Here is a 27,984-nt window from a genome sequence, read left to right on the forward strand (position 1 = left end):
GGCGGCACCTCACAATGCGCTGGAAGCGGCGCCTCGCGCTCGGGCCCTTCCTCAGTCGTCGGGCCCGCGTCCGCGTCGTGCCCTCCGGCGTCCTCGCTCGAGGAACGGCCCGCGGCCCGGAGCCTCCCGCACCGCTCCCACCAGACCCCCGACCCTCGCCGCGGAAGCGCGGCGGCCCCGGGGCGGAAATTGCCGGACCGCCGGCCGCCTCACGAACTACAGTTCCCGTGAGGCTGCGCGGGGCCGGGCGGCCTCGGCGCAGGCGCGCGCACGGCGTGCGTGGCGGCGTCAGCAGTTCTAGAACGTTGCTGTGGTAGCGCTCGGGCGCCATGTTAGGACGAAGGGGAAGGAGGAGAAGCGCTTAAAGCGGCGGGAGCGGTGCGGGAGTGGGGTTGGACCCAGGGCTGAGGCAGGCCCCCCCCTCCCTCCCGCCTCAGTGGATCATGCCCAGGGCGGCAGCGGCGGCGGTTGCGGGGGGGAAGTGACTGGGCGGTGCCGGCGCAGGAGACGATGCCGTTGTAAGTGATTTGTATTCTGTTTTCTCTAGCACGCCGGCGGGGCCTTGGGGGCGTCGGGGGGGAGGGGGAGGGGGAGGGGGTGGCGCGAGAGCCGGGCCCTCGGCCCGGGGAGGGGGGCGGGAGGCAGGCGGGAACGGGGCTCTTCCTGTTTCCTCACCCGCTCGCCGCCGCACTTCCCCTAGCGCTCGGTTCCCGCTTCCCCCCACCCCTTCCTGGCTCCGCGGCCGTCGGGCCGGGGGGCCTTCCCCTTCCGGGACGGCCGGGGGAACCCGGACCTTACTGCGCCCGCTTCTCCGCCCCGTCCGAAAAAAGGAAAAGAGAAAACAAAACAAAACAAAACAAAAAAGCCAATGCCTGGCGGCGGGGAAGGAAGGCCCTGCTGGTCGCGGGGTCGGCACACGGGGTTCAGGTTCGCTCTCGGCGTCTCCCAGGCGCGTTTCGATGCTCTCTTCCTGGTCTGCCTCCGCCGCGTCCCTCTCTTCCTCCCGTTTCCAGGATGCCCAAATCGTGCGCCAGAGTTAACCCACTTCCACGTCCCAGCTTGCACGAGCACTAGCTCAAAGCGCAGTTTCGAGCGTCGAGCCTTGCTCCGTGTTTGGACCCCCCCCCCCCGCCCCCAGGCTTTCCCCCACTCAGCGAAGGGGCACTTGCCAGGGTGTGTGTCCTCCGCAGCGCGTTTTGTTGGGTGTTGCTCTGTTTTGTTTTGATAGGGCAGTCGGATGCATTCTGCTTGCCTTCTCCCTCCGTCTCTAGCGGTGCTTTACATTTTTCTCATTGTGGACTTAAAGCTGGTCCATCCCCGCCTCTCTGGTCTCTCTAGGGCTGCGTCTTCTCCCTTGCTTCCCTTGTCGGGCGTTTTAAAAAAGTTTCTATTTTCTTTCTCTTTCAAAGAATGAGATGTAATTTGCGAGCTCATTGTTGGGATCGGAAGTAGCTTACAGTTGTTTTGTTTTGTTTGTTTTTCCTTTCTGCGTATATGCAGCAGTGTCGAGGCCTAAATAGTGAGACTGCATTTCTTCCATTTATGAAGGTTCAAGTGTAAGAGTGCTCCTCTGAGACTAGACTGAATTTTCTTCTTTGTGGTCCCCCAATGAACCATGTAATTGACACTGGAAGTTTTACTTAAATGCAAAATAAAGGTCTTCTGATTTCTAGACACCTAATACAGCACCACAGGTTTATTTCTTTCTTTCTTTTTTTAAGTAAAGACCATTTCTTTTTCGCAAATATCACTGATTACAGTTTTACAAGTTTATAGGTCTGTGTACTTGTGTGCGTGTGTGTGTCTTTACAGCCGAGGCCCTAACTTTGACACAGGCTTTAAGACGTCTATTGCTTTTTATACAGTATTTTTAAAAAGAATTTCATGCTCCTTCTCACCCGCTCCTGTCATTTTTAAAGGACCTGTCAACATTTCTGTAATGAGAATATTTGCTAGTTTTAATTAAATATGCAGACCTAAAATCTTGGAATCTGCAAGATCCCTGTTAATTGATTCATTCATCCTTTTAATGAAATGGTGGAAAGAGGCACTAGGAGCACTGATTTTTGTGGTATTTTCCAGTTCAGCAATTAAATGTTTTTAGTGATGCCATGTGACTTCTTTGTGTTAGCTCACGTCTTATTGCTGTGCTTGAAAAGCAACTTTATGATAATCATGGCAGTGTTACAAATTGGTCAGTGATAGGAAATGTATGCCTTGAAAGGTTTTAATTAGAAATAACATAGCTGTGTCTTTCTCTTTAGAAAATAAAAATACTTTTACACCTACTTTTTCCCAGCATTCTTTGAGGAAGGGAGGTGTACGTTTTCTGTAAAGACCTCAGAGCAAAAATTTTTTTGGAAGTAAGTTCAAATGTATAAAATGGAAGACAGAGTTAAGGCAGCAGATTCATACATGGATAATTAGCTTTCCAGTGTGTTTTTTGAAATGTTAACAATATGGCCAGCTTTTCATTAGCTGTCCCTTTCATTTTTAACCATAAGCATAGTATACGTTTAAGTAAACAACAGAAAGACCAGACTGCTTAGTTAAATACGCCTTTTTCCACATTGATTGGCTTTCTTTGTTTTTCATGTTCTGGTGTCACACTGTCTTTCATTTCATTTCTTTGAAGCTATGAATTGTGATTTCAGACTAGATCTTGTTTGATTTCCACTTGCAGTTTAGGGATGCCTGTCCTGTTAAATTTGGGTGGGTGGGAGTGTGTATAGACCTTACGTGAGTTGTCAGAATGGGTTAAATCAAAGAGTATTGAAGTTCGTTATAAAGCATTGTGAACAAGTGTTCCTGTTTTGTCTAAAAAGCATATGTAATAGCATGTGTAATTTTGAAAGGCTGGTCCAATTTAAGAGTCATGGTGATGGGGCACCTGGGTGGCTGAGTCGGTTAAGCGTCCGACTTCGGCTCAGGTCATGATCTCATGGTTCCTGGATGTTAGGGCTCTGGTCTGACAGAGCAGAGCTTGCTTGGGATTCTTCTCTCTCTGCCCCTCCCCTGCTTGAGTGCACTTGTTCGCTCACTCTCTCTCTCTCAAAACAAATAAATAAATTAAAAAAAAAAAAAGCCATGGTGATGAAGCTTCCAGAAATTTTGGTAATCTTAGGATCCATCAGTACAGTGTTTCTCTGGTAGGTATTGTTGACATTTATGGCCAGATAATTCTTTGGAGGGGTCTGTCTTATGTGTTGTAAGGTGTTTGTTTGCTTATTCATTTATTTATTTTTAAATGTTTTTATTCATTTTTGAGAGAGAGAGAGAGAATGTGAGTGGGGGAGGAGCAGGGAGACGGAGACACAGGATCTCCCAGGCTCTGAGCTGTCAGCACAGAGCCCTACACGGGGCTCAAAATCACGAACTGTGAGATCATGACCTGAGCTGAAGTCGGACGCTCAACCGACTGAACCACCCAGGCGCCCCCCAATTTTTTTTTTTTTTTTTTTACAATAAATTTTTGAGAGACAGAGCCACAAGCGGGGGATGGGCAGAGAGAGAAGGAGTCGAAGAATCCGAAGCAGGCTCCAGGCTCTGAGCTGTCAGCACAGAACCCTTCGCGGGGCTCAAACTGACGAACCATGAGATCTTGACTTGAGCCGAAATGGGACGCTCAACTGACTGAACCACCCAGGCGCCCCTGTTGTAAGGTGTTTAACAGCATCCCTGGCTTCAACCTGCTGGATTTCGGGAGCCCCACCCCCCATCTCTCCAGTAGTGACAACCGAAAATGTCTCTAGATGTTGCAGATGTACCCTGGCAAGGTTCTTCCATTGCATTAATAGAATATAATGCCCTTCTGGAAACTATATTTTGATTTCTGCCCTACCCTGTGATGGGCGGATCATTATTTGCATGAGCTCAGTTCTGGCTATCACACTTACAATAAAAAGATTTTGAGGAGAGTAACCATTGTCAGTGGCCTAGCATTCATATAACATTTAGAGAATGTTGTTGAAGTTACTGGAGGAGATATTTAACAAGATTTGGGGGAGACCATAGCTTTTCTCCCGCCTATTGGGGGCTGTCCAAAAGTTTCATGAAGTTCTAATGGATAGAACGGGGGCCGCCTGGTGGATGGTAGTACCAGCGATTCTCACAGTGGGAGCTGGGGGAAGGGGTGTCTCTGAGATCCTTTTAGGGAGTACATAAGATTCAAATTATTTTCATAATAGTGCTGGAATGTTATGTCTCTTACTCTATTGACATTTGCATTGACGGTGCGAAAGCTCTAGTGGGGAATGTTGTTCGTGCCTTAGGAAGAATCAAGGCAGAGAGAGGCACCATATTGTACTGGGAGTTCTTATATTTCTTCATCACACACGTACATTTCAAAATTTCTTGATGAAACAGTAAAACACGTTCATTTTAATCTTGACTCAAGTTTATGTCTCATATATGCCGTGGTAACAGAGGAAGTACACATGTATACTAAAAAGTTGCACACGTATGATTGATTTGTGAACTGCACTAGTGTTTTTCCTCACAGAGCTTTTTTATCTGAAAAAACAGATGATGAACCATGGGTTTTGACGTTTAACTTGACCGTGAAGTGATCCTGTCTCTTTAAGGAAAACAACTGACAGCTTTGGTGGCCAAATGATAAATTTGAACTTTGTGACAAAAGCTAGAATTTTGGAAATCTTGTTTGTGTCATCGTGAGCTTGACAGTTTCCCCAAAATTAAAAAAAATGTTTGTGACTAGATTGGTGGTGATATTAACGATAGTTTTTTTAATTTTGTGTAATAATGTGTCGACGTTTGGAAGATCTGCATAATTTTGTTGTAATAAAATTATACATTGGTAAAAAGTTCATTCAAAGGACAGGGTAGACCAATGGATTTTTTTTTGTTAAGATTTTATTTTTAAGTAATCTCTACACCCAACAGAGCGCTCGAACTCACAACCCTGAGATCAAGAGTGGCACACTGCACGGACTGAGCCAGCCAGGCACCCCTAGACTCATGGATTTTAATACAGCAGAGTACAGGTGGTTTATTGATAATAGTTTGAGCTTTCATACCGTAATCTTTCATAAGTTACCACTTGTGGAGTTTTGGTGTAGTATCAAAGAAGAATATCCACAATTATTTAAAAAAGCTGTTAAAATACTCTTCTCCAGTGAGGATGGTGTGATGCCAGGTTTTCTTCATAGGTGTGTTACCAGCACAACCTGTCAAAGGGATTAAATGAAGAAGCAGATAGGCGAATCCAGCTGTCTTTGATTGAGCCAGAATTAAAGAGTCTTGCTAAAATATAAAATAGTGGGATTGTCTCACTAAATTTTTTGTTTTGGAGAACAGTTTTAAACAATTATGTTAATGTGTAATAGGTTTCTTGCTACTTAAATACATAAACATTAAAAAACATATCCCAGTTATAATTCCAGTGCAGTAAATATTGGCAGACATAATCCATATAAGCAAAAGTTCTTTGGGGTCCTCAGTAAATCTTAAGACTTGTAAAAGAAGTCTGTAACCAAAAAGTTTGAGAACTTACAAATTGCTGCTGTACAGCAACAGCTAATAGCTTCCCATCTGCTGTTTCCAATGGCGGTGCCATTGTAGCATCTCTGGGTGGCTTTTGGGCAGTCTGGAGGGATGGACACACAGTGGTTTAAAGACTTTTTTGTTGTCCTGGGAAACAATGCATAGATAACCTTTAGGGAAGATAACTTAAAAATTTTTTTTAATGTTTATTTTTGAGAGACCGAGAGAGTGTGAGCGGGGGTGGGGCAGAGAGGGAGACACACAATCTGAAGCAGGCTCCAGGATCCAGGCTGTCAGCACAGAGCCCGATGCAGGGTTCCAGCCCATGAACCGTGAGATTATGACCTGAGCTGAAGTTGGACACTTAACCGGCTGAGCCACCCAGGCACCCCTAGGGAAGATAACTTCTAACTTGGAGAGATTTTGGGTTTCAGATTTTAGGATTTAGAGATTTTTCTAATGAATTGCTTGCTGCCTAATAAATGTTGACTGTGGCTTTGAAATGTGGTATTTTACCTTAGGCCTGTTTTCAGTTCATGCTTTTTGATGGGGAAGTTAGGAGATAAGGTGTGGGAATTGAGTAAATCAGTTCCTATTCCCTGATCATTCCCACCTCCAGAGGTGAAAGTCTTCTGGCCAGAATGAAGCCATTTGGATTCCTAGCTATTTCCCATTTTGATGGGGTGGGAGGCATGTTTTTTATTCTGTATGTTCATTGTTCTGATTATTCGGTAGCTTTTAAATAATTGCACATTCTCAGTTTATGATTCACAAAACAGCAACGTTACAGGAGGTATTAATTCCCTATAAATAAATTGAGGCTTGAAGTAGTTACTTATCCAAGGTCTTAAGGGTGCTTACATTGTAAATTGGGGCTTAATTCAACTTTGGGTTCCGTGTTCTGTTCTCATTCTGGTACTATACCATCTCCTCAGAAGCTGTTTGATCAGCTCAGTTGGGATCTATTCAGATGTCTTAAGTAGAGTTAATTTTCAAGATCATATTTCTTGCGTGTAGAATATTTGAACCTCAAATTTTTTTTACTGCCGACATGTATTTATTGTATTTGTGTATTATACATAAACTATAATATACTACAGAACCTAAGATCTTAGTATGTATTTTTAGTGTTATTTATTTAAAGCTACGTACAGCTTTACCAGTCTACAGGCTCCTATTTTGTGACGACTGCCTTCTGTGGAAAGTGTTACTTATTTTTTTTTATGTTTGTTTATTTTTGAGACACACAGAGCATGAGCAGGGGAGGGACAGAGAGAGAGAAGGAGACACAGAATCTGAAGAAGGCTCAAGGCTCTGAGCTGTCAGCCCAGAGCCTGACACAGGGCTCGAACCCATGAACTGTGAGATCTTAACTTGCCCGAATTGGGATGCTTAGCTGACTTTCTAGGTGTTACTTTTTAATCCTTGAGTTGTAGGTCTTCAGAATTATATGACATTCTCAATTGTGGAAATTTAAGGATTTGGGAAAGGGAAAAGTGTAGGGATTTTGCTAGGTAACTTTATTTTCTTTCTCTTCTGTCACAGAATTATCTTTCAAATTTATATTCCATCTATACTTTGTCCAGAAATCAGCTCTGGCATTTTATGATGGCTTTTACAGTTTATGGGTTAAGAATAGTATTCCTGTCATTTTGGTCATCAAAAACATTTTGTATTTCCTGCAGTTAATGTTTTATGCTATGACTATACACACACACACACACACACACTTCTATGTATAAGTACCTATGTGTGTTATAATACTGTTATAATACTATATATTATATAGTGTGTACTATAAAACTATGATTATATATATGAACATATATGTATATATGTTTAAGTTTATTTATTTTGAGAGAGAGAGAATCCCAAGCAGGCCCTGTGCTGTTGGCATAGAGCACAGTGCAGGGCTCCATCCCTCCAACCGGGAGACCATGACCTGAGCTGAGATCAAGAGTCAGAAGCTTAACCAACTGAGCCACACAGGCACCCCAACAGTATATTTTTGACTATTCTTTTCTAATACATCTTTATGCTTTCTCAAATTCTGTTATATTTACATTGTCTTCATTTTCAAGTTGTACTTGGAAAACTGATGCATGAGTACTGTGGTCTGGCTATTTAAAAAAACATTTTTTTTAATATTTATTTTTGAGAGAGAGAGACAGGAGATGGAATGTGAGCATGGGAGGGGCAGAGAGGGGGGGAGACACAGAGTCTGAAGCAGGCTCCAGGCTCTGAGCTGTCAGCACAGAGCCCGATGTAGGGCTCAAACTCAAAAACTGTGAGATCGTGACCTGAGCCAAAGTTGGATGCTCAACCGACTGAGCCATGCAGGCGCCCCAGGTCTGGCTGTTTTTTTTCACTGCTCCTAGTCTGTTGGGAGAGGGGGCAAGAAGGCAGTTGGAGGTGTCCTTAGGAAGGAAGAATAACTTGGCTATTATAATTGAGTGACAAGTACCTGCATAATCAGCCTTGCATTTCCAAAGTTTGCCTTTGGGATTCATCATAATTTAGTCCCTTGAGCATGAACTTACTGGACCCTGTGCTTACTAAATATTGGCTGATTCACTTGGAATACATATTTTAAGAACATAACAAGTAGTTCTAGATAATGTTTGGTACTGCTTAACAAAGAACACATGGCAGATAAATTAGTGATTCTTAGTCTAATTTCTTAGTGATCAAATACATTGTCTTGTCTGTATGCTTGACTAAGCTACTACTAAAATCAAAACACTCAATGTTAGGGGCGCCTGGGTGGCTTAGTCGGTTAAGCATCTGATTTTGACTCAGATCATGATCTCATGGTTCATGAGTTGGAGCCCCGCGTCGGGCTCTGTGCTGACAGCTCAGAGCCTGGAGCCTGCTTCGGATTTTGTGTCGATCCCTCTCTCTGCCTCTCCCATGCTCTCTCTCTCTTTCTCTCTGTCTCTCTGTCTCTCTCTGTCTCTCTCTCTAAAAAAAAAATAAAATAAATAAAATAAAATAAAATTTAAAAAAGCGTTCCACGTTAGACTTCTTGTGAAAGTAATTGTAATATTTCTGCTAAGGATTAATATTGAGTGCACATTGAGACATTTTAGAAAGATCCCTTATTCCTTTTCTGTCTGGTGTCCTTTTCTTCCTGTGTAATCCGGATGGGCACATTATGTTATGTTTAAGGCTAAAGCCTCTTTACTGCAAATCAGACTGTGGTGAAATGTTACGTTGAGTAAGTTTTTGTGATTTACCGATTGCTTCCAAAGAAGACTATTAAACAAGTTAAGCTTTCGATTTTAGCTCAAATAACTAAAACTAGGAAGAAATGCTAAAGTGTTTTCTATTGGCTAGTAGCTTTGGATTTGGAGGCAGTTGGCTTTGTTGGTACCATACGCCACGACATATTCCACATGCTCAGTATGAGGAAGCAGGGATTCATCAGTAGTATGAGCTTTGTTTAAAATTGGGATGCAGTCATTACACATTAACCGTTTGGGAAAACACCATTGGTGACTTGTCCTTTCCTTTTCTGTGTTTGTCATCTGCCCAGACTGCCTCCCCCCACCCCATCAAAGTCATTCAGAGTGCACACACCTCCTTAACGATTTTCTTTGGCATAGCTTCGATTCTTTGTTTCTGTAGTATTTATTTTAAGCTTTTACTTTGCACTTGTTTTTTAAGGATCCCAGACCAAATTTGAGATTGTCACCCAGAGCAGAGACAATTTTTATATTCCTGATTTTAGTGTTGTCTTTCATAACATATTTAGGAATTCAGTAAATTCAGCCTAATAAATACTATGCTTTCTGGCAAAATTAAGGTAAATGAGAAAAAGAAGCTTTTAGAAAAACTGGATTGGTACAAAGTTTTATAAACTTGAACGCTTTAGCAGTTTTCTGGAGCAAGAAAATGGAGCGTGATTTTCTTTGTATTTACTATTTCTAATCACAGTATTGCACTGAAAAATCCAGTTTTTAAAATGTTATTTATTTTTGAGAGAGAGATGAAGCGCAGTGGGAGAGGGGCAGAGAGAGAGGGAGACACAGAATCCAAAGCAAGCTCCAGGCTCCGAGCTGTCAGCACAGAGCCGCATGTAGGGGTGTGAACCATTGAACCCCGAGATCATGACTGGAACCAAAGTCCGACTAACTGACTGAGGCACCCACTTGCCCTATGAAAAATCCGTTTTTTGAAACTTTGTTTATTTCACTTTAAAAGAATGTGCTTTGGTTAGCATAAACTGATTTTAAAAATCTAATAATCAAAATGCTAATTATTGTTTTCAATTAAACATTTGTTTGGTGTTCCTTGCTGCCAGGGAAAAATTTTAGGGGATGATTTTGGCCTTCTTACTATCACTAACTTAATTTTATGGTGAATAGAATTAGATGATTTTGCCTTTTGTTAGGACATCATTAAGTTTGTTTTTAAAAATAATTTCACAGTGCTGAAACAAACCTTTAGAAAGTGCAAAGTGAAATTCTATCTTAGTTCTTTTTGGTGTGTTTTTATGCGTTTATAGACATAATACATTTTTCAATATATAAAACTGTTTTGTGAAAGATGTATAAAGACAACTCAGCATAAAGGTTACAATTATAGTTAAATGCCTGGGTTCTTATTCTGGCCCAGTGAATTTAGGTAAGCCGGTGTATTTGTTTGTTTCTTCTTTCCTTTCCTTTATGTTTATGTATTTTGAGAGAGAGAGAGAGAGAAAGAGAGAGACCGACCGTGAGCAGGGAAGGGGCAGAGAGAGGGAGAGAGAGAATCCCAAGCAAGCTCATTGTCAGCGCTATCTCACGAATTGAATCACTGAGGTCAGGATCTGAGTCAAAATCAAGAGTCTGACACTTAACCAACTAAGCCACCTGGGCGCCCCTACTTTCTTCCTCTGTAATATGGAGACAGATACAGTAGAGTTGCTAGGAACGATTGGGAATATTGCAAAGTGCTTGACCTGCTACCTGGAATATATTGAGGTTTCAATAAATCCTATTGTCATAATTATATTCCACAGTTTATTTCACCTGATACAGTGTGACCATTTTTGCACGCTACTACGTGTAATAATCACCTTTTTCTTTTTATATGGCATTGTATTACATTGTAAGAATGTAGTGCAATTAATCAGTCCTATATTACGTTAGTAGATATTTAGGTGGTTTCCAGTTAGTGCATTGTATACAGTGCTCCACCGAACAGCCTTGGATATCTTTTTGTATTATTCCTATGAGGAAGGTCAAATTCTGGAAGCTGTGGGGTCAAGGAGGTATTTAGGTACCAAGCATTCCCCCCCCCCCCCATAGGGTATAACCCTGGGATAGACACTGTTCATTTCAAGTTTATTGTTGCTGTACAGGAGTTTGGACCCATATTTGGCCTGTCTTATAATCCATTATACCCCTATCCTAAAGTGGGTGGAAATTTGGATTTTTATGTTCTATTTCATATACTAAAACTGTGTGGTGAGTTAAAGAGAACATGTCTCACAATTTCAGGGCCTTTTCTTTGAGTCTTGTGTCCTGGTATCTCTAGTATTGCTAAAGGTGAAGTTTCTGGATACAAACTTTTTTTAATTTTTTTATTTTTTTAAATTTATTATTTTTTTAATGTTTATTTATTTTTGAGACAGAGAGAGACAGAGCATGAACGGGGGAGGGCCAGAGAGAGAGGGGATCACAGAATCTGAAGCGGGCTCCAGGCTCCGGGCTGTCAGCACAGAGCCCGACGTGGGGCTCGAACTCACGGACCGTGACATCATGACCTGAGCCGAAGTCGGATGCTTAACCGACTGAGCCACCCAGGCGCCCCTGGATACAAACTTTTAAAGTTGATACATGCATCTTTTATTTTAATGAACATTGCCATATTGCTTTTTAAGATGATGTTCACTTCTTCTGTGATTGCGAGGAGTGCTCATTTTCTTACAACATTACCAATATTGTAGGTTTATAATAAGTCTTTCATTTTTACCAGATGTATATCGTTGTTTTTCTGCAGTCTGACAGAAAAGTGTTTGTCCTGATTTACTTGCCTGATTTGCAGTGAAACTTTCTAGTTGATTTAAAAAAAAAAAACTCTTGGGGCGCCTGGGTGGCTTGGTCGGTTAAGCGTCTGACTTCGGCTCAGGTCATGATCTCACGGTCCGTGAGTTCGAGCCCCGCGTCGGGCTCTGTGCTGACAGCTCAGAGCCTGGAGCCTGTTTCAGATTCTGTGTCTCCCTCTCTCTCTGCTCCTCCCCTGTTCATGCTCTGTCTCTCTCTGTCTCAAAAATAAACGTTAAAAAAATTAAAAAAAAAAAACTCTTTATGCATTATGACTCAGCATAGGTTGCATGTATTTTCCTCACTTGTTTTAACTTTGATACATTTTTGTTACATAAAAGCTAGAATATTTTTACGTAGGTAAATCTTTTTGTGTATGATTTTTGAGTTTTGTGTATCTTAAACATGGCTCTGAAAATAGTGTTCTTAATTTTTTTAACTTTGAAATATCTCTAATTTTTCAATATTTTGAAATAATGGCATCTGAAATATACATTTTACAATGAGTAACTGAACCCATTTGAATATTCCATACTTTTCTCACTGACTTGAAATGGTTATTCGTATGATTTGTACAAAGATTGATCAGACTTCGGATATATGGGCACAAAACAAGTTAACAAATCATACTATATTATATACTTACACTATTTGAGTTAGCTTTACAATCATGTACCCTAGTGGTTCTTGATATTTCAGTGTGTACTGATTAAATCAGATGTCTAAACTTTAGAAATAAATATATAGCTGAAATAAGCAACCTATAGTCCTATGCTAGTTTCACAAAAATGTTGATATTCTTTCTAAGTACCTAAATATTCTATTTAGAACCCTGTCTTGGATAGCCTAGCATTGGGAAAGGATGGACTTTTGAGTATTGGTTTAAAACTTCGTATGCTTGGAAACCGTTCTTTAGTGTTGTGGGTGTGTTACAGTTTTTAAATTCTAGTTTGCCATCCAATGTAGAGAAGAGAGGTCCAGCTTACTGGTAATATAACTAGTGGCAGAAGTGAGACTAGAGTGATCTGTAACTAGTAGCTGTGAAGTCAGCCCTGCTTCTTTCTATTTATCAGATTGCTTCTGAGTTGAGAGCAGACTTTGTAGACAGAGTTTTGGATTCTGTTGTCTGGGATTCTATTGTCTGAAGTCCTAGAGGTTTTTAAGGAAGCTGTGTTTTAGGAAGATACGCTTGGTAACCGTATGGATGGTGGACTGGCATGGCAAGGGAGAAAGGGGCAGGACAAGGTGCCAAGAGTCAGAACTAGAATAGTTGGAGTGGAATTGTTACACAGAATGTTAGAACAAAACAAAGTCAAAAGGAAAGGTGGGCGTGTGTCCTGTGTAAGCTTTGCCTCGATGAAAAGATTTTAACTATGGTAAAGGAAATATCCCGTGTCCTAAGGGAGAAAAAAATTGTGAACATACTTACCGCTGTGCTCCCCCACGCCCTCAGTGTGCCGCTCTGGTGTTCACCAAAACAAGCGGGGTAGGGGAAGTAATGTTTTGTTGTCTTTTGTGATTTTGAGAGGGGTCAAAATTTGTAAATGTACTGTAAGTACATATACAAGTATGACTTTATACCTTGCTCCGATCCAGAAAGGATTAAGACGGAATGCTTTAGTTACATGTGAAAAACCAGCAAGATGTTTGCATTAAAGATTGGGTGAAAAGCGGGGTGCCTGGGGTCATGATCTCATGGTTCGTGAGTTCGAGCTCCATGTTCGGCTCTGAGAGCTTGGAGCCTCCTTCAGATTCTGTGTCTCCCTGTCTCTGCCCCTCCCCTGCTTGGGCTGTCTCTCTCTGTCTCTCAAAAATAAATAAACATTAAAAAAAAAAAAAAGATTGGGTAAAAAGGCAAAGTAAGGATAGAGATCTAAAACAGCAAGAAATTAGGATAAACTTCTTACAAACAGTGATACTTGGCTCATTGTAGAGAACTTGCTGAATGGCCACCAGTTTCACTCTCAGAATTCAGAGTGTCCTAAAGGCAAAGATAAATCACGTTCCTGAGATGAAAATAAACTGCTCTTTAGGAAAAGCATAAGTGTTCTTGATAGTAAAAACCTGAAAGAAATATTAATGAATCACAAATACTGTGGCTCTGTATCTAATGTGGTTTTTTTCCTCTTTGTTTTCATAATTGTAGAATTTTTATTTTTTAAATTTTATTTATTTTGAGAGAGCACACACGCACGCACTCAGGCATATGCAGGGGAGGGGCAGAGAGAGGAGAGAGAGGATCCCCAAAGGCAGGCTCCACCTGTTGGTGCCGACCTGATGTGGGGCTCCATCCTGTGAACTGTGAGATCATGACCTGAACCGAAATCAAGAGTCGGATGCTTAACTGACTGAGTTGCGCCCCTAGAATTTTATTTTTAAAATAGAATAATGTCTGAAGAAAATTAAGTACCGGCAAAAATGTCTCTAGAAAGTGATAGATAATGGGCAGATGTCTAATGTGTTCGAGAATGGGAGGAAGAGCTTTGTGTTCTGGGGATTGGTAGCTGTCCGGTGAATTGTTCCAGCAGAGTGTGTATTTTAGTTTTGTTAGAAACAGAACAGCAAATAAAGGATCCTTTAAATTGTTTTATCAGTCTACTTGATTTCTAATTTAAAATTGAATGGCAAACTCGACTTTCTCCATTTACAGTCCAGTCATGGCTAATGTTTCTGCTTGGGACATTTTGGACATTCAAAGCATATGGCAGCCTGGAACTCCCTAGTCTAGCTACTTAAGCTAAGATTAAGTCATTTTTATTGGAGGCACAGGTGTCTTGTAACTTTCATAACATATATTTCTTCTTTTCCTTTTATTTGGTTGTGATTTATTTTTATTTATGTGTTCTTGAATTAGTATTATGTTCTATATGTATACATGTATAGATATGTACGTTTTTTCCTGAATTAGATGGGATAAATAAATGTGATTTTATTTTAGATGATGCGACTATATTTTGAATAGAGTAAATAGAAAGTCATAATTTGCATCTGATATGTTTCCCTATCAAAATGTTAATGTGGAAACTAATATAGAAATCAACATTTTTTTTCAAATTAGGGTGAGCAAACTTGATGTGAACTTAGAAATATGAGTCTATATCCTAATGTTCTGGTGATATTGTTGTTGTAGACAGGGCCTTTCCAAGCATTGTTTTTTTGTATGAGAATGAAAAACCTTAATATTGAGAAAGAAAAACATGGGAAAGATAAGTGAGCCTTAACCTCACAGAGAATGGGTACTCATAGTTTGTTGATGATCCCAAACTCAGCTGGTAATGGATTTCACTCCTTCAGACAGGAATGAATGCAAGAATCCTATTACTTGCTCAAAACAAAAAACAATACAATAGAGGCTTATTACCTGAAGTTGTGAAAACATGAATTCAGTTCAGACTTGACGCGAAATCTCTCCTTACTTGAATCAAGTCTAGCTAAAATGAACTTTATACTTATTTTCATTTCTGGCTCTACTCATGTTAAAATCTTTTTTTTTTTTTTAATTTCTATTTTTATTTTATTTTTTTAATTTACATCCAAGTGAGTTAGCATCTAGTGCAATAATGATTTCAGGAGTAGATTCCAGTGATTCATCCTCTATGTATAACACCCAGTGCTCATCCCTACAAGTGTCTTCCTTAATGCCCCTTGTGCGTTTAGCCCATCCCCCCACCTACAACCCCTACAGCAACCCTGTTTTGTTTTCTATATTTAAGAGTCTCTTATGTTTTGTCCCCTCCCTGTTTTTGTATTTTTACTTCCCTTCTAAAATCATTTATAAAAGTATTTTTGATCCTGGGGTAGTCATGAAGGGTGCTAGTTTGCTTGGAGAAACTCCTAGGAAGCAAGAAAAATATGAGAGTGAATATATATAATCTCTTCGGGATATGTGGTTAAGTGTGCTGTTTTTTCATTTAATATGTAATTTACCGGAAATCAGAGTAGTGTGTGAAGGAGAATTCTCAAATGGTTACACAGTTTTGAGGGTTACCTTTTTGTTGTCAGTTTTGTGGAATCTGATGATAACAATTTGTTTATTGACAAAAACACGCACTAACCAGGACATGATGAATGCATTTATTGGGTTAATTTTGTATATTTTAATCATATGAGATGCTACATAAATTTGGAAAATAGAACATTAATGTAAGGTATAAGTGCTTGGTACTCACGTGAATCCCCAGCTCTGTGAATTAACATGGCTTTTGCATAGGTCTGCAGTTTAGGTTACAGGAGTAGAAAGAAGGATCTGACATGAATTAATTGCTCTAACAGGTATTATATCTGACATACTTATTTAGTAAATGTTACTATAAAACCTGAGTTAAAATGGAGACAGTGCATAACTGGACCAGGAAACATTGACTAGATGATACACAGACCAATGGCTAACTTAGAAACAATCAGGATGGCTGTCCTGGCATCCTTAGGTCTGTGTTGGTATCAGAAGATAAAGTATAGAACACAGCCCAGCGTTCACAGTATAAACCAGAACCCAGTGGACAAGTATTAAATGCATAATGGAGCTTCCTGCATGGGACTCTTGCATTTGGCATGTTGCTGCTTAAGCATAGTACTTCAATTTTTCTTTTTTGAACTTCAAGTTTTTTTTTTTTGAATTTCAATTTAAAATATACATATTTAGAACTTGGAAAGAAAAGGAGAGGTGTGTATGTGTGTAAAACGAACACTTAATTTTTTAGTGAACAGAGTTGGGAAAAATAATTGATCCAGATGTTATGTTCTTTCCTTAGCCCTTTCCTCATTTTGTATGTTACTCGATTTTTTCCCCCCTAAGGTTTATTTATTTATTTTGAAAGTGAGCGAGCTCTTACATGCAAGCCGGGGAGGAGCAGAGAGAGTGGGAGAGAGGGAATCCCAAGCAGGCTCCTTACTGCCAGCACAGAGCCTGATGGAGGGGTCGGGGGGAGGGCCCAAACCCACGAACTGTGAGATCGTGACCTGAGCCGAAGTCGGACACTGAGCGGTCTGAAGTCAGCACTTAACTGACTGAGCCACCCAGGTGCCCTGGACTTGTTAGTTTTTAAATGATAATTGTGTTACTTACCTTTAGAGCTGTTGTCCATTGACTTAGAATTATTTTAACAAAAAATAAAAAACCACTGGTTTCATTGAAAAATTACTGGAGTCGAATTAATTTCTGAAAGCATTTCAAGCATGCCATGCCTTTTTTTTTAAGCCAGTTATATTAAAATCCTACTGATTGTAAAAATTGGGAATTCCTCTTAAACTGGAAAAAACTTTTAGACTAGCATCACTGTGGAAGTGTGAACCTCTTATCACAGATGTGTAAGGTTTAGTGTGAATATAGTGCCTCCCACTCTACAAGTTATGTTTGTTATTTGCCCTGTATTTTCTGAATTTTATTCATTGTGAGTCAGGTACTAAGTTCTATTTGTGGGGAGTCTCTTGCATTGGTTAAATGGTGTTTTTGTAGCTTGTTAATCGTTGCTTTAGAAATAACTATGTAACAGGTTTTGGCTCCTTTTTCCCCCGAAGTAAAATTTTTTTCAGAAATTCACTATACTCCAGATTGTATTTTCTCTACCAGTATGTTTGATCTGGATTTTTCCAGCTTATTTAGATACTTAGGTAGTGGCAAAGTTAAACTCTTTGGAGTGGGAAGAGAAATAAAGTTTTCTTTTTTGCTCACTTGCTTTTGGTCGGTTACTTTTTGTGGTAAGATGTCTTTGAGAGGAAGCTTTTCGGGTGGGCAGGGAACCATCTATGTTTAGCAATGCGTTTTATGAAAGCGGTTCTAGTCCAGGATTTGTTTCAAATTGTAGAACTTCTTTGGCAGTAATTGTATCCAATTTTGTTTGCAGTCCAGTTACAACGCAGGGATCACAACAAACACAGCCGCCACAGAAGCACTATGGCATTACCTCTCCTATCAGCTTAGCAGCCCCCAAGGAGACTGACTGCCTCCTTACACAGAAACTCATCGAGACTCTGAAGCCCTTTGGGGTGTTTGAAGAGGAAGAGGAACTGCAGCGCAGGTGAACTCACCCGCCCGCATGTGTTTCTTGTCGTGTATAATTTTTTTATTACTGTAATAAACTAGTTTTGAGGCCTTAACCTACTCAGAAAGCCAGAATTCTCCTCTGAAATTGGTCTTTTTCAGACAGCAGCAATACTTAGCAAAACCTCTTTTTTCTACATAGAATTTTATTCCCTTAATTTTGAATTTTGATCCTTTTGGGTTATTACAGTACAGATTTGTCAGAAGGGGAGTGGCTGCCTCAGCTGAAGGAACGTCTTGGCCAGCGTGACGTTGCCTGCCTGCATGTCGATCCCTACCGTGTGCTTACTTTCTGGAACTTAAAAACTGGTTACAGTCTGGGGAGCCGCCTATTGAGCACCGATTCTCATTTGAGTTAGTAATGAAACAGCTTGATACTTGATTGATATTTGCTCTTTTCAACAGGATTTTAATTTTGGGAAAATTAAATAACCTGGTAAAAGAGTGGATACGAGAAATCAGTGAAAGCAAGGTAAGGTGACGTATTCGTATGTGAAATAATTTGCCAGCTGAACACAGCGGTAGTCTTAAGTAACCCCGTTCTTCCTAGAATGGACTTAGTCTTCACTGCAGAGTTTGTTTTAGACCATTGGTTTGATATTTTGTTTCTAGTTATTTTGAAAGCTGGGAAAACAACTGAATTCAGTGACTTATAAGTACTGTCTGGTTGCCATATTTATAAAACTGAAACTCAGTAATTACTTATGCTTCACAGAAATAATAGATGTTTCCCTGAAGAGGTGCTTTAAAAATGTATATTAAGTATTTGAGAATCTTGTTACCTTTTAAGCAATCTTACAGCAACGAACAGTTTTTAGGTTTTTGGATAGTATACTCTCAAACTGAGTATGTTTAGTTTTTTATAACATTCTCTGAGTTCCTAAAACTTCATTATGAAAAATCATATGTGGTTGTATCCATGATGGGGCTTCTGGTAAAGGAAATAAATATATTCTCAGAGTTGTGTGGGGAATTCATTTGACCCATTTTTACAAGTTGCATAGGGGTGCCTGGCTGGCTTAGTCAGTGAAGTGTGTGACTCTTGATCTCAGGGTTGTGAGTCTGAGCCCCACATTGGGGGTAAAGATTATTAAAAAAAATTGCATAGATAGTGGTAATTTTCCCAGGGCAGTACAAAATGCATATTTAATGTATAACACAACTGAAAAATTGATGGAAAGAGAACCAAGGGTAAAGAAAACCTGAGAGAGATGTTAACATAGAAGAAAGTCTTGGTTTTAGTCAAGTTTATAATATTGTTTTCTTGAAACCATGTGTATATATTTCAAGTAACTGATTAAAACTTCAGCACTGGGAGTATTGTAAATTGGAGATTCCGTGTAGTACATGTTTCTCATTGATAGAATTCCTGATACGAATGAGATTTTTTTTTTTTTAATCAAAAAACTTTTTTTAGAATATTTACTTTTGAGAGAGGGAGACAGACAGAGTGTGAGCAGGGGAGGGGCAGAGAGAGGGAGAGAGACACAGAATCGGAAGCAGGCTCCAGGCTCCGAGCTGTCAGCACAGAGCCCGATGAGGGGCTCAAACTCACAAACTGTGAATTCGTGACCTGAGCCGAAGGCGGACGCTTAACCGACTGAGCCACCCAGGTGACACCCCACGAAGGAGATTTTTAAAAGGAAGTTCTTTTTGAGCTGAGCAGAAGATGTCCAAACTTAAGTATTTTTTCCTCCTTTATCGAACTTCGTGTTTCCTTAACCTTCTGAGGGAAACAGCTATGTTTTAATGGCATTGTCTTAGATGTTTAAGTTTAAAACCGCAGCCAAGTAGACAAAGCCAGGACTTAGATTTATTTGATGTGAAAAATGCATATTGCTTCATTGATAGTTTTGCTTACCTACTTCCTCAAGTGCCTCCTCGTAAGTTTCTTTAACCAGTAATTCTTGATAGAGTTCTTCCTGCTGGTTTTTCTGAGGGTAGAACTTTTGTTTGGATTAATGAAAGTAATGCTCATTCCTGTTCACATTTATTGGCGTCCTTTTCTGTATAGCTTAACTGCAAGTATTAAGTTGGTTAGAGAATGGGACTGAGGTTAGGCTTCATAAATTTTGATCTTTTGTGTTCGCCTTTTGTAGAGAGAATTTCTTCCTCAGTTTTAAGACTTGATATAGGATTTCTTGATGTTGACACTGTTGGTATTTTTGGATCAGATAGTTCTTTTTTAAGGTTGCTATCTATCCCTGGCCCCATTTTTACTAGATAAACCGCCCCTGTCTCCCCCCCCCCCATCTCTCCAAATTATGACCCAAAATATTTCCAGATGTTGCCATATGTTCCTTGAGGAGCAGAATCATCCCTGGTTGAGAAACAGTGATTTAATATATAGTTCCAAATCATTTTTAGTCTTTTGGGAGGGGGGGACTTATATAAAATTTTAATTTTACTTCAGTTGTCTTGTTTGCCGTCTATATCCTAAGACTTAAAAAAAAAAAAAAAAAAAAAAAAAAGACTTGCAACTTAAAATACTTTTCTGTGCCCCGAATTAAGGAATCTTCATTCTTCATTTCTGGGTAACAATTATTATTTTTTAAATTACTATTATTATTATTTTTAATGTTTATTTATTTTTGAGAGAGACAGAGACAGAATGCGAGTGGGTTGGGGCAGAGAGAGGGGGAGGCACAGAATCTGAAGCAGGCTTCGAGCTGTCAGCACAGAGCCCAATGTGGGGCTCGAACTCCCAAGCTGTGAGACCATGACGTGAGCTGAAGTCGGATGCTCACCCGACTGAGCCACCCAGGCGCCCCATGGGTAACGATTATTGAAATAGCTATAAACATGTTAATGTCTAAATGTATACTAATACAGTAGCCACTAGCCACGTGTGGGTATTTCAGTTTAAATGAAGTAGAATTAAATATTCAGTTCCTCAGCCAAGCTAGCTGTGTTTTCAGGTGCTTAATAGTGAAGGGAAGCTGATGGCTACTATATTGGACAGTTCTTTAGAGCTTGCTTGTCCAGAAGATTTGTGTTTTACTAGGAAGTCAGTGTTCTCAGGTAGCTTCTTCCTAACTCCCTTTGTAGACCTATTTCAGCAGCATCTTACTGGATTCATTTAAATAACCAGGCCACCTTTGCACGTGAGGTTTTTAGTTTTCGAAATATAGGAAGACAAAAAATGTAATATTTTACATACAGATCGTCTGTTTTCTGTAGGTGATGATTAAAAGTGTCCTTAAAAAACAAGGGAGTCCCTGAATCTTTATGATTGATTGTTAGGGTTTTGGAGTATGAAGTAACACTGTTTATGTTGTTTGGGGGAGGTGAGGAATGATTTGGGGTTTGGTAGTGAATCAGACTTTACTGAGGAATTAGAAAGTGAAGAGAAACATTGACCTGGCACACGTTAAAATTGTTTTTTGTTTGGGCATGTATTATCCTTACTTCCAGTGGCATTAAATACTCACCATAGTGAGTACTGTGGGTCAGGAAGATGAGTACCAGAGTCAGGAAGATGATTTTTAAATGCTTTCCTTTCCTTTTTCTGGGTGTTTCTCCTCTAAGAAACTGTCAGTAAGTTTTCTGTTCAGTCATCCCACCGAAACCTTTTGAGAATCTGAACTATTATGTAGCCGTATTGGCCTTAAAGTCACTTTTGATATGGTAAAATTATACTGTGATGTACTATGGGGTATTCAATATGATCATTGAATGTAATCTTTTAAGCAGTCAGAATGTGTGTTTTTTTTAATATTCTAACATTCATGATGGGTGCAACATTCTTAGTCATGAATAAAAATGAGTAAAAATCTGCTTCTGACACCGCTCCTATGGAATTACACACTCTCAGTCCTCTTTTATAGCAGTTTCCAGAAATGTGGCAAAATTCTAAAGTGGTTTGGGTCACTAAAGAATGCTCATTAAAAGTTGGAAATTGCCTGAATTTTAAAATTGGTTGATATATGAAGGTCTGGTATTTTGTAGAGCTTATAGAGTTTGTTTTGCCTCCATAAATGTGCACTGAATTCTTACTTGGAGTTGTTTTTTTTTTTTTTTTTCTTTTTTCATATATAGTGCTCTTTGCAATAATTTCCTTTGTACTCCCCTGACAAAATACCCATTTTTTTTGTTTCTTTAAACAGAATCTTCCACAATCTGTAATTGAAAATGTTGGAGGAAAAATTTTTACATTTGGATCTTACAGATTAGGAGTACATACAAAAGGTAAGTACTGTTTTAATTATCTTGACACGGAGTACTTGTTTGAGTTCTTAAACATAATGACTCATTCATGTCAGTTACCTCTGTATCCTACAGCTTAGGTTTGCGTGGGAGATAGAGTACTTCAAGGGGCCTAAAGTTGGTTAGGAAGATAAAGATGCCTTCTAAACCTGCACTGTCCAATACAGTATTAAGGAAATGAAAAAATTCAGTTCTGTACAGCATAGGGAATATAGTCAGTGGTATTGCAGTGACCTTGTATAGCAATATGGTAACTGAGAGTGGTGAGCACAGCATAACGTATATAGAATGTTGTTGAATCACTATGTTGTACACCTGAAACTAATACGAGATTGTGTGTCAACTGTACTTCAATTAAAAAAAAAATGCAGTGCCTCCCGTGTTGCAGAGTGCGGATATAGAACACTTCTCTCATTGGAGAGTTCTTTTTTGGACGGTGCTGTTCTCTATGTCATTTCCTCTACCTGAAGAAAATGAAGTTGAGAGATCAGAACAAAAATGAATTAAAGCTTTTAAAAAAGACCTGTGGATTTTCTTTTCTGCTTGCTTTTTTTTTTCTCTTCCCCATGCTTTTTTTTTTCCCCCCCACAGTTGTAAAATACAGTTAAGCAAAAAAGCGAACCAAAACAGTGTGTATCTGCAGCCACTGGTAATCACTGGCAATATTTTCTCATTTGCACTTGTAGTTTTTTCCTCTGTGCCAATAAATACCCAGTGAAAGTGTTGTCATGGCAGAGAACATTTATTGGGCTCCTTAATAATAAGCTCTCGTCTTCATGATCTTATTTATTCCTCAGTACTCTTATTCTCAGCTAACAAATAGAAGTGTGAGACTTAAAGAGGCAACAGGCTTGGACAGTTTCTCCCAGTCATGTCTTGGCGGAACTAGGATTCTTTAGCCATTAACCACAGGCTTCTGTGTTAAAAGCGTCTGCCAGTATAGTGTTCTCTTTGTTCTGGCCTCCTTCCTCCCCATCTCCCGATGCTCCGTGCCAGTGGTAGTTAGTGCATTTGCTTCTGATGTGTCCTGTACGGGTACGCTTTTCTCTCTTTCATGTATGTGCTAAATATACAGCCTTCAGAGTAATGCCTTAGCTATTGAGTCTTCTAGGAGAATGACTATGTTGACCTGATTCCACATTGATCTCTCCCTTTTAGGATCCTAGTTCTTGATTTAAGTCATCCCTTTTGTGTTTCCCCTATGTACTCTGTGCTGGCCTACTATCAGGCACTGAATTTGTAACAGATATCTTAACATTGGTCTGCCTCTTTGATTCTTGCCAGTGATCCTTTTTGAAGTTTATTCTATAGGTCCCATTTAGGGTCCAGACAGAGGCCTGTAAGTACCAGTCACAGAATGTGTAGAAGAAAATCGTGTGTGTGTGTGTGTGTGTGTGTGTGTGTGTGTGTGTGTGGTTTGCTAATGAACATGGCTATGACTAGCAACATCAGGATGTTGGTTGTATTCTTGAATAGTTCCCCCTCTTCACCATCAAAGTCCTATCTGAGTCCCCTTTGTTTGACTCCCAGGCCACCTGGGCCGCTATAAATAGGATGCTGTAGGAAAAAAGATATCCCATCAATTAAGATGACGTTTTCCCTATTTTGACCAGTACTTTCTTTAAGGGGAAGGGCACATTTTTAGAGGCTCACCGGTATAATGTTAACAGATTCGCAACATCAAGTACTGCCATGATAAGATGTAAAATAATTTTCTTGTAATAGTAATTAGTGGTTGATGGGCTTAATTTTTTTTAGGTGCCGATATTGATGCGTTGTGTGTTGCACCAAGACATGTTGATCGAAGTGACTTTTTCACCTCATTCTATGATAAGTTGAAATTACAGGAAGAAGTAAAAGATTTAAGAGTGCGTAAATGTTTGGGGTGAAAGGGGAGGAGTTGTAAACATCAGTGAATTGAGTGAATTTTATGGTGTAGCCATCATTTATTGAGCTCTTGCAGTTTGCCAGACCCTTTCAAGTGCTTAACATGTATGCTTGCATTTTACTCTTTACAACAAGTCTGAAATCATAAATTTAATCCCATGTACAGAGTAGGAAATAAGGCAAACAAAACAAACATTAAGCGATGTAGCCACAATGACGTATCTGAGTGGCAGAAATCAAGGATTTGAACCTAGGTTTGTCTGATTCAAGAGCCTAGTGTCTTAAAGCTAGTTGCTGAGAACCTAGTCTATGTCAGGCATTTTGCTAAATTATGTATAAGCAGTTTCAAATAATCCCATTCACTTACAAGTGCTAAAACTAGCATAGGTCTAATCTGTACTTGCAGAGACACTGAGTTTATTTAATTTTCTTACAGGCTGTTGAAGAGGCATTTGTACCAGTTATCAAACTGTGTTTTGATGGGATAGAGGTAAGGCAGTTCTTGCTGTGTGTAATTTTGATTGGGGTAGGCTGAAAGTTTATTTTAATTGCTGAGTTGGTGTGATACTAAAATTTTTTGGGGGGGGTGGTGCCTAGGTGGCTCAGTCGGTTAAGCGTCCGACTTCAGCTCAGGTCATGATCTCACAGTTAGTGAGTTTGGGCCCCGCATTGGGCTCTGTGCTGACAGCTTAGAGCCTGGAGCCTGCCTCGAATTCTGTGACTCCCTCTCTCTCTGTTCCTCCCCCGCCCATGCTCTGTCACTCTCTCTCCTTCAAAAATAAATGAAAACATAAAAATTAAAAATTTTTTAACGGAATTGACTCCCTGTTCTTTGTACAATATCAGTTTTAGTCTTTTAAAAAGAGCCTCATGAAATTGAGAGCTAAAATATAGGCAGCAATAATGCAACATTGACTTTGAAATGCTTCTGTGGAACCATTTACTTGGTAGGTTCTCCACATGCAAATTTTATAGACTTTTAGTCTCATTAAGGCAATAACAGAATCTATTTTTGCAGATAGAACTTTGCCTTCACCTCATTTAAATGAAATATTTAAGAAGTTTAGAGAAAACTGTGACCTGATATTGTGTATGCAGAGATATTTTCTGGGAGGGGAGGATTTAGGAGTTCAAATTCTTGAGATGACACTCATTTCTGTCTGCTACTTTCCACATTTGTAGAGAAGGCAGTTGGAACAAAGCTGATAAGACAGTGAAGCGCCTTCAGTTACCTGTGTCACTCCTGCCGTATGTAATGGTGCTGGGAAGCCACTGGTAGTCATAGTGCAGATTGTAAAATTCTGAAAACTGGAAGGGTAATACTTTATTGTTTACCAAAAAAGCGACTTCTGTAATTGCTACATAAGATGCCCAGCTCCATCGTCCTTGAAAAGTAGATATAAAATGAGTACACGTTCAATGTTAAATTTAGGAAAGGTCCTTGATAAGTTGACATAAAATGTTAAATTGAGTAAAGGTCTGTCAGGTTTAGATAGATTTGTTGTCAATGTTTAAATAAATATAAAACCGTCTGTAACGTATAGCAGTGCCCTGTTTTCCCCAAAGGAACGTTATCAAAAGATAGGAGGTTGTGTTTTGGTGGAAGACCCAACTCAATTGTGTAAACTTTTCAAGATGGAGATGAAAATCAAATAGTTACTCGAAATATTTAATGTATTCGTTTTCTGTCCATACGTTATATAAAAAAAAACGTTTTAGGGAATGTGTTTACATTGCAACATTTTAAAAATCATTTTATCCTAACTTTTTTTTTTTAAGTTTATTTTTATTAGAGAGAGTGAGAGCGCGTGTGTGCCATGCACCAGTCGCGGAGGGGCAGAGAGGTGAGAGAGACAGTCCCAAGTAGGGTCCACGCTCAGCGCAGAGCCCAACACGGGGCTTAATCCCATGATCGGGAGATCATCTTAATGGACTGAGCCAGCCGGCCACCCCCATTTTATCCTAACTTTAATTGGCAGTCTCCTTGAGTTGCTTTTTGAGGTATCTGTTTTTGTAAGCACATGATCATTATTTCTGTCTATATTGGAAGAGCTATTTGGATGTTGGAATTTGTTTCAATGGAACTTTTTTTTTAATTGCTTTTAATGTTTTTTTATTCTTGAGAGAGAGACAGAGCATGAGCAGGGGAGGGGCAGAGAAAGAGAGAGAGAGGGAGACACAGAATCTGAAGCAGGTTCCAGGCTCTGAGCTGTCAGCCTAGAGCCCGAAGCGGGGCTTGAACTCACAAGCCGTGAGATCATAACTTGAGCTGAAGGTTGTACGCCTAACCGACTCAGCCACCCAGGCACCCCTCATTGGAACTTTTATCCTGTGCCACGAGGAATTATTTATAAAAGTGTACAGCTGTTTTTCTGGTCTATAGGTGCATGTTTGAGTGATTTTTCACAATAAGCTCTTAAAATACTGCTTTTTAAATTGATACTCTAAGAGGCTTATTTTAGACATTGACAGCATCCGAAGTTTTAGAACCATGAAATCATGCCCTCAGGAATAACAACCAAATCCATGCTGTTTCTTCGTGCTCTCACCTCTTCTTGAGGAAAAGGGAAAAAGTGTTGTCCGTTTCATTCTCTAAGCCTTCAGAATTAGCTAGTGGTTTTTTTTTGGGTTGTTTCTATTTAGTCAAAACTAAGTTGGGGAAACATAGTGTAATGTTACAGATATGTAAGTTCTTAAACATACGGAGCCCCCTTTTTACTGGCAGCTGTATTTGGGCTAAATGTAGGGATACTGGCCTTGTATTTGGGCACTGTATTGGTTCATATATGATCAATTCACAGTTCATATAGAGGGAGAACTAAACAGTTAATTTTTGCGTTAATGAACTTTAGTAAATAAAACTTAGTAAGCATGACTAAAATGACAAATAGGTATTTATTCAAGTTCTCTTTCATAGTGCTATGTTTTAACATCTGATTAAAATCCCTGTGGTACAGGGGCGCCTGGGTGGCTCAGTCGGTTAAGCGTCTGATTTCGGCTCAGGTCATGATCTCGCAGTTCGTGAGTTCAAGCCCCGCGTCAGGCTCTGTGCTGATGGCTCAGAGCCTGGAGCCTGTTTCAGATTCTGTGTCTCCCTCTCTCTCTTACCTTCTCCCTGTTCATGCTCTGTCTCTCTCTGTCTCAAAAATAAGTAAATGTTAAAAAAAAAATTAAAAAAAAAAACAAAAACCTGTGGTACAGATTCATGTTGTTTGGCCTTTTGGAGGCATTGTCATGTTTATAGTTGATGAGAAGATCCTGGGTTTAAAGAGTATTAAGTGTTTTGTTTTTTTAAAGAAATGCCTTAAAAATAGTTTGATGTATATGGAACGTTGAGTTTTGTTTTTGTTCTAGATTGATATTTTGTTTGCAAGATTAGCACTGCAGACTATTCCGGAAGACTTGGACTTACGAGACGACAGTCTGCTTAAGAATTTAGACATAAGATGCATAAGAAGTCTTAACGGTATGTTAAAACCCACTTCCATTTGTGTAGTAGCTGTTCTTGTCAAATATGAAATCGTTTTTAACTCACATTTTATAATGGAGCTTTTTATAGCCATGCTATTTACCCATAGCGAGTCAGATAAAATACACGTTACTTAATAGCTAGACTGCCAGAGGGAATTTATTTTATTCACTGGTATCTTGAACTGTCAACGTGTTTTCTTTCTGGGACATTTAAAGACTGACATCTGTACTCTGTTGCTAGTGGTGTAGGTTTCACTGTATAACCGAATTAGTTGTGATGATGATGATCCTTTGTAACCTTTTCAGATGTTGTGTTTAAAGGGGTTAATTTTGAACACTGTTGTATTTACGTTGCTTGTTGCCTTGCTCTCAAAGAGTAATTCTTGGAAACTTAAGGGGATGAAACCCTTCTCAGCATATCTGGACTGGAAGACGTTCTAATTTATCTGATGAAAGTTTGAGATTAGGTAGATTATAGTTCAGACTCTTTGGTTTATGGTAATACTTGTGATAGGAGATACAAGTTTTTGGTTTTTTATTTGCTTTTTAAATCAGTTAATGTGACTGCTTCTGTGAAATGTTTTTATTTAAGTTTGACATCAGTCTTAGAAAATTGAAAAGAAATATGGTCATTAAACTTTTGATGATTTAATGTTCTGTTTTTTCACTCCCTGTTAATCAGGTTGCAGGGTAACCGATGAAATTTTACATCTAGTACCAAACATTGACAACTTCAGGTTAACTCTGAGAGCTATCAAACTGTGGGCCAAACGTGAGTTCAGAATTTGTTGGCTAGCTTATTAAAAATGTTTAAACTTTTGTTCAACACTAACTTTTCTTTTTGCTTTT

The 27,984-nt window shown here is 39.6% G+C and overlaps 1 protein-coding gene across 7 annotated transcripts in view; it reads left to right on the plus strand.

The window, feature by feature from the left end:
• Positions 1 to 351: 351 nt before the first annotated feature.
• Positions 352 to 27,984, plus strand: part of PAPOLA (poly(A) polymerase alpha) — a 61,920-nt gene continuing 34,287 nt past the window's right edge. For 2 of the 7 annotated variants that reach the window (XM_042990493.1, XM_042990495.1), the window contains exons 1-8: positions 682 to 927; positions 17,375 to 17,548; positions 17,977 to 18,043; positions 21,678 to 21,759; positions 23,536 to 23,645; positions 24,101 to 24,154; positions 27,019 to 27,130; positions 27,818 to 27,907. In XM_042990493.1, coding sequence (XP_042846427.1) covers positions 869 to 927; positions 17,375 to 17,548; positions 17,977 to 18,043; positions 21,678 to 21,759; positions 23,536 to 23,645; positions 24,101 to 24,154; positions 27,019 to 27,130; positions 27,818 to 27,907 — 748 coding nt within the window. In that variant the 5' untranslated portion in view covers positions 682 to 868. Of the gene's footprint in view, positions 519 to 681; positions 928 to 17,374; positions 17,549 to 17,976; positions 18,044 to 21,677; positions 21,760 to 23,535; positions 23,646 to 24,100; positions 24,155 to 27,018; positions 27,131 to 27,817; positions 27,908 to 27,984 lie in introns of those variants that run through there. The other 5 variants (XM_042990491.1, XM_042990494.1, XM_042990490.1 and 2 more) reach the window with 4 other exon arrangements.

This window comes from Panthera tigris, chromosome B3, assembly GCF_018350195.1.
Source record: "Panthera tigris isolate Pti1 chromosome B3, P.tigris_Pti1_mat1.1, whole genome shotgun sequence".
Lineage (NCBI taxonomy): Eukaryota > Metazoa > Chordata > Mammalia > Carnivora > Felidae > Panthera > Panthera tigris.